The sequence below is a fragment of the Otolemur garnettii genome, unplaced genomic scaffold (genome assembly GCF_000181295.1).
Source record: "Otolemur garnettii isolate 467f Iridium unplaced genomic scaffold, OtoGar3 scaffold00039, whole genome shotgun sequence".
Classification (NCBI taxonomy): domain Eukaryota; kingdom Metazoa; phylum Chordata; class Mammalia; order Primates; family Galagidae; genus Otolemur; species Otolemur garnettii.
The window spans coordinates 4250744-4261504 of record NW_003852434.1 but is presented as its reverse complement, the minus strand read 5'-3'; the positions used below and the strand labels follow the sequence as shown (position 1 = coordinate 4261504).

The window sequence follows — 10761 nt, the reverse complement described above, 5'->3', positions numbered from 1 at the left end:
TATCTTTTTGACAACCCAGTACAATCAGGAAACAGATTTTCAAAACACAATAAATTGCATTATTCTTATCTTTGACATTCTCACTACAAATAGGAGGGTTTTTTGAAAGAATGAGTCCAAGAAATATGAAAATTAGTGGAAATATAAACTTAGCCTATTTGAGATTTTTAAAGTTTTATCAATCACTCGAAAAGTGAACATCTCATAGTTTCACTTATAAAAGCATGACACATATGAAAATTATTATTTTCTTGAAAAATAAATCAGCAATTGTTCTCTTATTAAAGGATTCTTTTTACAGATATGTTCAGAATAATATTTGTCCTAAAGTCAGCTACCTTCCTTCATTTTAAAGGATTCAATTTATAAACACTTAATTGAAAACATTTAAGATCACAAAACTTATTACGCATGCCAATAATAACAATAGCAGAGACTCCTATATTCCAAGCACTGTTCAAAGTATTTTATGGTATTGTTCATTCAATTAATTCATAGTAACACTACAATGAAGGTGTTACCATTACACTCAGTTAAAGGTGATGGTTTGCACAGCTAGTAAATGATTATTTTGAACACAGAGAATCTGGTCTCCATGACCCAGCTCTTACCCACTTTTCAATACTTTTTTATAAGCACATACTTGTATTTGCAATTTGATCAAGGCAGCGCTTTTGTGCTAATGTTCACATTCCAACATTTTTATAGTGACATTTAAGAAGAGCTGAGCTGGAAATAACTTATGCAATATAGAAATTTCAGGTCAATTCTTACACATCTGTAGCCAAAGTGACAGATTTCAACAAATCATTTCTAAACTTAATTCTTAGAAACCTATCATAATCACTAAATGCCAAGCAATCTGTAATTGGTTGGTAAGTATTCATTTACAGCCACGTGGAGCTTGAACAGAAGCTACCTGTATAATAATGATTCCCTCTTACAAAAGGTTATGACCTAGTAGGTGGTATAAGAAATATGTAAAATAGTGTTACAAAATGCCAAAAAAAAAAAAAAAAAGAAATGTATTATAGAGTTAATCTTATGACAGTGCAAGGTAACATTTTAACGTGTTTGCTGTGTGGTACCGACAACAAATGGAACTATAGTTATTGCTACTGGAACCTTAATTAATTCTCATTTTATGGTTTAGGGATTTTAAAATATTTGACTACTTTATTGTAGAGTCGCATAACTTTTTTGTTGATAAAATGCACTTTGGATATTTTAGCGATTAATCTTTAGGGGACAATACTTAGGAAAAATCAATTAGAAAATCATATCAAAACTTTCTGCTAACAAAATATCTATGAAAACATAATATTGAACATGAGGCTAATTTGTTCTCTGCGTTTATTTTGTGAATTAACTGCTATTTTCTTAGCTTTGTTGTTGTTGTCTAGTAAGCAGTGACAGTATCCACGGCGGCCTATCAGGGATTGTTTGTGCTTCATGTAACCTTGGTTGTTTCCCAAATGTCAGTTGCCACAAAAGGGAAGAAATATTTTTCTCTTCCAGTGATTTTCCATTGATATGCTTTAGAATTTACTTCAAATCTTACAATTTGTCATTAAGATTTTACTACCAATAAAGAAGCAAATTAAGTAACACTTAAAGAAAAGTAACAGCTTGGAGTTATATGGGTGAAAATTATTTACTTAGACCATTATAATACTTTTTAGTAACCTATAATAAAATGGATAGTGCAATAGTCTAGTGTGACCTGATTTGCAATTGGGAATGAGGAACATTTCACTCTTGAAACTATTAACAGCATCTGAGGTGCTCACAGGATTATCCCAGGACTATACGGTGAACATGTCTTGGAAACTAACTCAGATGTATTTGACTGAAGTTTCCTTTGTATAGCTTGTTTTAAAATTTAAATATAAACAAATAATTCACAGCATATCTTTAAAGATGACACAGCGTCACCTGGGTATGATGCACATGTAAATACATCATGTCTGAGAAATTCTTCTTGTTTTTGGTTCATTCACAATTTTATTGACAACTTAGAATTATTTTTCTCCAAAGAAAAATAGCAAAAGTCTACTTTGGTGACTGTTTTTAGACTTTTCCGCGCAGTAAGTTTAGTAAAATTGTTTCCTAAGGTATAATATTTAGAATGGTAATGCACATTGTAGTAGCAGTCCCTGTTGTCATCCAGAAGGTCTTAGTCACTTGATGTAGTCTGTACTTTGAGCAAGGCAGGTCTCCTGTCCCAAATCTCCCCTTCAGAATGCCCTTGATGATCAGTGTCTGAGGAAAGAAAAGAGGTTATAGGTAAATTAATGAGAATTCAAAGTAAGCAATCTTCAGCAGCACTGAGTAAGGCTAACGATAATTACCTCCCAGCTCGCTTCAGCATTTTATTATTTAGTGCCTTCATGACATTAAAAATCCTATCATTTGGCTCAGCGCCTATAGCTCAGCAGCTAGGACATCAGCCACATATGGGTTCGAGCCCAGGTGGCGGGTTCGAGCCCAGGTCAGGTCTGCCAAACAACAATGACAACTACAACAAAATAGCTGGGCATTGTGGCAGGTGCCTGTAGTCCCAGCTACTTGGGAGGATGAAGCAAGAAAATCCCTTAAGCCCAAGAGTTGGAGGTTGCTGTGAGCTGTGATGTCACAGCACTCTAGCAACAGCGGCATAGTGAGACTGTCTAAAAAAAAAATTCTTATCATCTGTTTTTTATGATAATTAGTTTTTCCTAATAACAAAATGATACATAGACGAGCATCTGGAATAATAGGTGTTTATGAAACAATACATAGTTGGACATCTTAGGAAAGCACAGGAGGAGAGAAAAAAAAATTCCCAATCCTAGAACTTAGAGAGAACTCTTGTCAAAATTATCACATATTTCAATCTAGTATCTTGTTTTTCTGGCTTTTTACCAAAATAAAAATTGAGATAATAACCTCTATAAAGTGTATGTATTTACTTTTGTGTAATAAAAACTCATATTAGTAAACTTCAGAATCCTATTTTGACAGGCAAATTATAAGGAGTATTATTCATTCTCCTATAAGCATGTATTCCCTGGCATACCATTTCTAATATTTCTCATAGAAAGTAAGAATTTTTTTCAAATCTTTGAATAAAAATGTTATCTTTTGCTTTATTATTTTATAACTATTAAGAGTGTTAAAATTTTCATATGGTTAATGGATATTTAAATTTGGGGAGGGAATTAACGGTTCTTTTTCTTTATATAGATATCTTTAACATTACATGCTTCCATCAAGCAGCTCTTAGTCTATTAAGTTCATTAAGCTTTTCTTTAACTTTTCATTTTTGCAAAAATTGGGAATCTCTTTCATTTCTAGTCAAGCAAAATTCATATCAAATGCAATTGTGCAGACCTCAATGAAATGCACAAATACTTATCAGTATATATAAATAAGTAAAATTAAATGATGTGAACTACTTAGTTAACAAAATTGTAAATGCTCAAAGCATTAACAGTAGCACTAAAGCATTGCTATCATCAGAATTTAATGTTTAAAAGTTGTATAAAACTTACCAGTGCATTGTGTGTGACCTTTAAAATGTATTAAATACACTACAATTTAAAGCACTACATAAAAAATAAACTGTATGGATACTCATGTTCAAGCAGAACTGAAGAACATAGATGTTAACTAATATGTACAGTATCATATGATCTAATACACACATACTTGTATTTTTTTTTTTTTTTTGAGACAGAGCCTCAAGCTGTCCCCCTGGGTAGAGTGCCATGGCATTACAGCTCACAGCAACCTCCAACTCCTGGGCTCAAGCGAGTCTCCTGCCTCCGCCTCCCAAGTAGCTGGGACCACAGGCGCCCGCCACAGTGCCTGGCTATTTTTTGGTTGCAGCCGTCATTGTTGTTTGGCGGGTCCAGGCTGGGGATTCGAACCCACCACCTTAGGTGTAAGTGGCTGGCACCTTAGCCAGTTGAGCTATAGGCGCCAAGCCCACATACTTGTATTATATATGGATTGACAATGACTTTGAAATGCTCAATCCAGTAGCAGCTAGATCTCAGCATTGCTTTTTAAAATTTCACCTTCTGAAAGAATTTTTAATTTGAAAATCGTTAAATGGGGCATTCAGTCCCATGAAGGGCTAACGAAGAGAGTTAAAGTTGATCTGCAGGGTTGAAAGCCAAATTCTGAATTTACTCATTTATCAAATCATGCTTTTCTATTTTTGAGTTCCTGCAATTGCAAGGCACAGTTCCAGGCTGTTAGAACTGAGAGGTTATGTATTAGAATAGACGACATTTTCAGTTAGAAATCACCGATTTTTAATACAGAGGATCTAGTTGACATCTACATAAATCTATATAATTGTTTTAGTCACATTCTTGATGATCTTTATTTCCACCAAGACTCAAAGAAAATGTTTTTCTAAATCTTTCCCCTCTTCTTTTGCTCCTAACTGAGAAATGAAGACCTGTCTGTGTGGGTGAAGTTCGCTGACGTGATTGCATATCTGTGATTGGCAGTCTAAATGAGCTCCGGGGTCAGACACACAGTACTGTGGGCAGAGATGAAGAAGCAGATGAAAAGTCAGGGGATAATGGCCGGCTGTGCTTATCATTCTCTCTTTCCTCTGCGGCAGACTGTCATGGCTGTCACTCCCTCTCATTGGAGGGCTGGGAGTGACACAACCGGATATTGCTGTCTGAATTGCTAGGTAGCTTTCAGGCAAGGACAATAATTATTATATTCTAATTTCAAAATGATAATTTCTTTGCTCAGCACTGTGGCATAAGTGGATGGGAATACATAATTAATTTTTAGTACTGTGCCATTGAGTTACTTGTGCCATTTGTACAAGTCGCACAGCCATGCATACACATATTGTGTGGTGTGTTTACGCTCATGTGCACTATATATTCTAATGTACAGTATTATGCATAGATATCAGAGGAAGATAGCATTTTTTAAAATTTCTGTTACTATTCTCTAATTGTTCCCAAGCATTCATTAGACATAATATCTCTGAGGTCAATTTAATGTAATATGTCCTTTCTGTATTGGTAAGAATCGGAGGCAGATAAATGAGATGGAATTAATATTTACACAGATTCTATTTTAGCCTAATGCAATACTGGTATTTTTATCTACTCTATTTTGTTTAATGCTCATGAAAATTGACTATGTACATGATTAATGAGCCTTAGTTTCCAGAAGTCATATAATTCCCTAGAAGTCAGAGCAGCTAATATAAGATAAAACTGTGATTCTCCCAGGGTTCCTTTGACACCTAAACTTATGCTTTTTCAGATACAAGTTGCTTAAAGTGATGATCTTAGGTAGACCTGCAGGTATTATTGTTTCCTCAATAGTGCAATGCTTTCCATAACTTAAAAAAGCTAGTTTTGAGTTTTGTTTATTGAAGAGGTTTGTCAACTTTAGGGAATCTATTCGATGTGATCTTTTGACCGCCCTCCCCCGCTCTTATCTAATTGTTTTCAAATGTAAAGCACCAATTCTAGTTGCTGAACTAGATGACTTAAAGTTATTGCACTTCTCTGATCACCTCTTCCATACATTTATATCATTGATAACATAGTCGTCCTTCTCCACCTAAGCCATTTAGACAGAATGCAGAGATTGCAAACTCAAATGTCTATGGCTTGCAGAGCTATGTGTGAATGAGTCTGAGCGTGAAAAATGGAGAGTGATGAAGTCAGTTTTAAATTAGAGCCTGCAAACTCCTCATAAAGGTTTTTAGATCTACTTACACACAAACAATTCTTTTTTTTTTTTTTTTTTTTTTGAGACAGAGCCTCAAGCTGTCCCCCTGGGTAGAGTGCCGTGGCATTACAGCTCACAGCACCCTCCAACTCCTGGGCTCAAGCGAGTCTCCTGCCTCTACCTCCCAAGTAGCTGGGACCACAGGCGCCCGCCACAACGCCCGGCTATTTTTTGGTTGCAGCCGTCATTGTTGTTTGGCGGGTCCGGGCTGGGGATTCGAACCCGCCACCTTAGGTGTACGTGGCTGGCGCCTTAGCCGGTTGAGCTATAGGCGCCGAGCCCACACAAACAATTCTTAATCAAAACACTCGGATATGAATTAATTCAACCCAAGGCGTCAAGTTTATAACACTTAATGAAAATTAAATGTTCATAGATATTTGAGCACCTTATAAAATAAGCATAAAATGCATTAGCTATTATCAGAATTTATATATATATAGTAGTTTATAGTATAATCTATTGTAGTTAAATATGTACTATTCAGTTTTCTTAATTATTTCTTCTGTGAGCAAAACTAATCATTTCCAAATAAGACAAGAAGTTGCTGCTGCTTGTCTTCAGGAATCCGCTTTGAAATGTAAAAGGAATAACAAAACCCTGCCTTGAGACCTGATTCAAGGTCAGATATATTTGTGCGTGTTTTGCAAGTGGGAAGGTTAAATCACCAGGGAAACTCAAATGCACTGTAAAAGACTTCTAAGAAATTAAATTATATGCTTTGGAAGTCCAGCACTTCCGAGTTGATATTAGAGATTATAAAGGGTTTAAAGTGTATGAGTTGTTCTTTGGGAAAAAATGGGAGAGAAACTGTCGGTGTTCAGCAGGGAGACAGCGCCAGGTTTGCGAAGTTCATCTCATGTGCCTGGGCCGTCTGGGCTGCAGATTTGGCCTGGTGGCTGGCCAGGCACGTCACCGCCCCTCCCTGCTCCGGTTTGCTTTCCAAATCAGAGGCGCAGACGAGGAACTCTGGCTCAGAAGTGTTGCGTGTGGTTCTTCACCTTTCCTAGAACTCCCACATCCAGCCACGACGTCCTGGTGGCTTTGCCGTGTGTGCAGGAAGCCCTGCTGCAGGAAGCTCTGCTCGGACCGTTCAGGGCATGTTCAGATGAAAACCCAAGCTGTGGGGAGCACTTTCCGCCTTCTCCGTCTTGCATTTGGTTTTTGCTGTTTCTCCCTATTCAGCAGCTCCCTGTGAATAGACGGGATTATGAGTTAATGCAGGGCTACGAGTTGTTGCTAGGACAAAAAAACCCGGGCTTTGTGTGAGGAATGATATTTGTTCTCCAGCTTTCTCTTGGAAATGTAAGCACCTTTCCTTTTCTAGCAGATTTTTTTTCCCTTCATTTAGAAATGGTGGTAAAGATTTCCGATTCATTGAGTAGAACCTAGAGCCGGGCGCATTAGGCACAGTCAGTGTTTGGGGGACTCCCGTGGAGGCGACTATGAGGAATGTTTGGATGAACCTTAGGCTAAATGTGTTACCGTGTTTTTACAGGCGGCGACCGGGATCGGATGACAGCAAATCATGAGAGCTACCTACTCATGGCCAGCACCCAGAATGATATGGAAGACTGGGTGAGGTCCATCCGCAGAGTCATATGGGGACCTTTTGGAGGCGGTGAGTATGTTTTAAAGTCATGGAAAAACAGAAAGGCCAGACCTTTTCATCCTTTTCCCTCAGCAGATGTTACTTATATTGGCTCCTGTGCTCAAATGGATGAATGTTGAAATAAATAGTAAATTGTCCGACATTGTTGTTAGACACATATCTAAGTTTAAAAAATGCATGTTTTTCTTTTAGTTTTGGATTTTTCCATTTTACTAACAACAGTTAGTGGACTGTCAGGTAGTGTACTATACATGCAGATTAAGAACCTCTAGAAATGAAGCCAAAAAAATTGGCTAGTAGCTCTGGAAAGGATCCCAGCCCTCAGATCTTCGGTAGTATCAAAGAGGAACGCCAAACCTCTGGCTGGGTATTGAATGATTATTGGAGTGAAAAAAAAATGTTTCAGATCAGTTATGAGTATGTAGATTTGATAGTAAATTATTAAATGGTGTAGTTAATATTGTGTTAAGAATTTACCAGATTAAGAATAATGTAAAAAGAATAGAATTGAATGGAGGATGAAAAGACAAAAGTAGAGTCTTGGTCTATTAAGAAATGTAAATAGAATAATGTAAACAGAAAAATCTTTTAAAGAAAATTTTCAGTAAACGGAACCAAAAATGAAGGACCCAATAATATTTATCTGCAACCAAAGTGTATTTCCAGAAATGTAAAGCCTAAATATTTTATGTTAATATGGATAAAATAAATTTTATTAAATCAAATTCACACTTAAGCCAATGACATTTCTCATTTCTATTTTATAAACTCTTTTATGTACGGTCAGCTCCCTGAACTGAGAAAATGAGTTTTTTCCCCATAAATGTATCAGATAGCTTTTTAGGCTAACCAACCATTTTACTTTTCAGAATAATTCTGAAAGCTTAGTTTAAAAAGCTAGGTTATGTTTAAAACAGTAAAAATTCACTGAAGACACGTTGATATTCTATTAGATTTACTAGATATTTTTCTAGATACAGGTCTGTAAAATTGGTTTTTAGTAGCATCTAAAATAAATAAATAAGTAAAAAGACTATTTATTTCAGCTTACCTGGTAACAGTCTGGTTTCCAGCTGTTGTTCCAGGCTAATTATTGATTGTGCTACCTTTAATTCTCACAGTGTTCTAGTTCAGATGACCACACACATTCCCGATCGTTAGTAACGGATGGCAAATAAGCTGCTATGTAAACTGTTCAAAAATGCCCCAGAGGCTGAGGTCTCCACTTCAGTGCCTTACCAGGAGATTCCTTATATTTCTACAGTAAGGATTCCTTCCTTATCCATGGTTTTAGTTATACCCCAGGCAACTGTGGTCTGAGTGAATGTCTTAGTAAGCTTAATTCATAAATTAAACTTTATCATATGTATGTGTGTGTAGGAAAACATAGTGTATGTCAGCTTCAGTACTGCTCAAGGTTTCAGGGATCCTCTGGGGGGTCTCGGAACATGCTCCCTGTGCATAAGGGGGGCTATTGAACTTGAGAGACACAGACTCAGCCTGTAGAGGTTTGCCAGAACTTCCAGGGTCAAGGAGTAGGGGGGGACCGGACGATGTATCTTTTCAAAGTCCCTGTTGATTACAAAGCCCTCTTCTCTCCTCTGTCATAAATCTCTGGGTCTCCTAAGTTTAGGACACTCCTTAATATCTTCTTAAAAAAGTATTTTTGTTGAGAGATTATTTCCATCAAGTGTATTTTTTTTCCTCACTTTCCTCTTCTTCTGTTATTTCCTCAAGAAAAATGAATTAAAGATCCAGTTATCTTATCCAAATCAGTGGCCATAGGCAGAGCCACCAGTCTAGACATTTCAGGACTGGGCAAAATGTATATGTGAATCGTCAACTTCATGAATCTGGAAGGGACGCTCTAACAATTAGTCCATATACTTTATCCCAAGAGGTGTACTTCAAGGATTTTACAAACACTTGATTCACATTTACTTTTAAAGAGATGGATTTTAGTATATAGCACTCTTTATAGAAATAACGCTTCAGAGAATACATCTCCTTACTTCATTGTCTAATGGGAGAGTGTTATGAGATTGCAAGGCAAAGTTTTAAAGTATTCATTTAATTGAAGAAATCCTTTACTATCAGATTTTTTTTAAGTTAATATGGAATGCATTACTCAACTGGATATTAGTCCAGATAAAAGATTGCCACTGCCACCTATAATCTAGGGCTTCAAATGTATCTATTAATATGAATGAATTCAATGCTTATTGATTGAATGTTAAAGATGTGTTATAAATTTTAGTTGTAAGTAATAAATGTATATTACTGAAAACCCTTTTTACTTATACTGTATATTAAGATTCCACTTAACAATTCATTGAGAATAAGTTTTCCACTGATTTGGAATATTTATGAACCACCATTTTAATTTACCACCCCTGCCCCCATTTTGTGGATTGAATCATTAAGACACAGGGAGAAAGAAAAACTTAGTAAGTGTTATAGTGTGAGTTCCAGAACTAGGAAGAAACCCTTACCTTCCCCCTGTGCTACAGCTCAGTGAGGCAGTCTGTCACATCTACGGTGGCAGTAACGTGTGTTGTAAGTCTATGCCTTCTTGACAATATATTCTTCTTTATAAGAAAAGTAAAAGTTTTAAACAAACAAATATTAAAATGAATTATATATTAAGTCCTTCAAAAATAGCTGAATGGACGCTATAAAGCAAGTGAAATAAAAAAAACAGAAACAACCCAAATGTCCATCAACAGATAGATGGGTAAACAGAATGTGATATATGCATAGAATGGATTATTACTCAGCATAAAAAGGGAGGAAGGACGGGTATGTGCAGCCGCGTGAATGAAGCTGGACAGTGAATGGGACGTGGAAGAAGCCAGTTACAACGGATCACATGTTATGACTCCATTCTTGTGAAAGGATAGAACAGAGAAGCCTGAAGAGACAGAAAGTAGATTAGTGGTTACTTAGGGCTGGGATGGGAGGATGAGGGGACAGCAGAGTGACAGCCAAAAGGTTGGGGATTTCTTTTGCAGAAAATAAAAATGTACTAGAATTGACTGACGATGGTTGTACTTATTTGTGAGTATAATAAAAAGCCATTGAATTGTACACTTTAAACAGGCGAGTTCTAGAGTCTGAGTGATATCTCAATAAGTCTGTTAAAAAAAAAGTCGGCATTGCCATAACTGCCTTTCCTGAGAGAATGCATTTTCTCTTCCTACCTTAGTCATGCAACCCTTATTAATCCTGAATAAAAGCCACAGGATTAGATGGCATCTGTAAAAACATTGAGAAGAGAAGGTGATATATCACCCTGATTTATCAATTTAGCATACCACCTTTGGACATATTTTGAATGTATCTGTTACAAAGATGGCATTTCATTGTGGCAGTTTCATAACTTGCGTTTT

At 36.5% G+C, this 10761-nt stretch overlaps 1 protein-coding gene across 2 annotated transcripts in view; it reads left to right on the top strand.

The window, feature by feature from the left end:
• The window catches only part of ARHGAP24 (Rho GTPase activating protein 24), a 368579-nt gene that overhangs the window by 308214 nt on the left and 49604 nt on the right, over window positions 1-10761 (top strand). The window contains exons 1-2 of one of the 2 annotated variants that reach the window (XM_023513403.1): window positions 7053-7065; window positions 7259-7381. In XM_023513403.1, coding sequence (XP_023369171.1) covers window positions 7276-7381 — 106 coding nt within the window. In that variant the 5' untranslated portion in view covers window positions 7053-7065; window positions 7259-7275. Of the gene's footprint in view, window positions 1-7052; window positions 7066-7258; window positions 7382-10761 lie in introns of those variants that run through there. The other variant, XM_003790030.3, reaches the window with a different exon arrangement.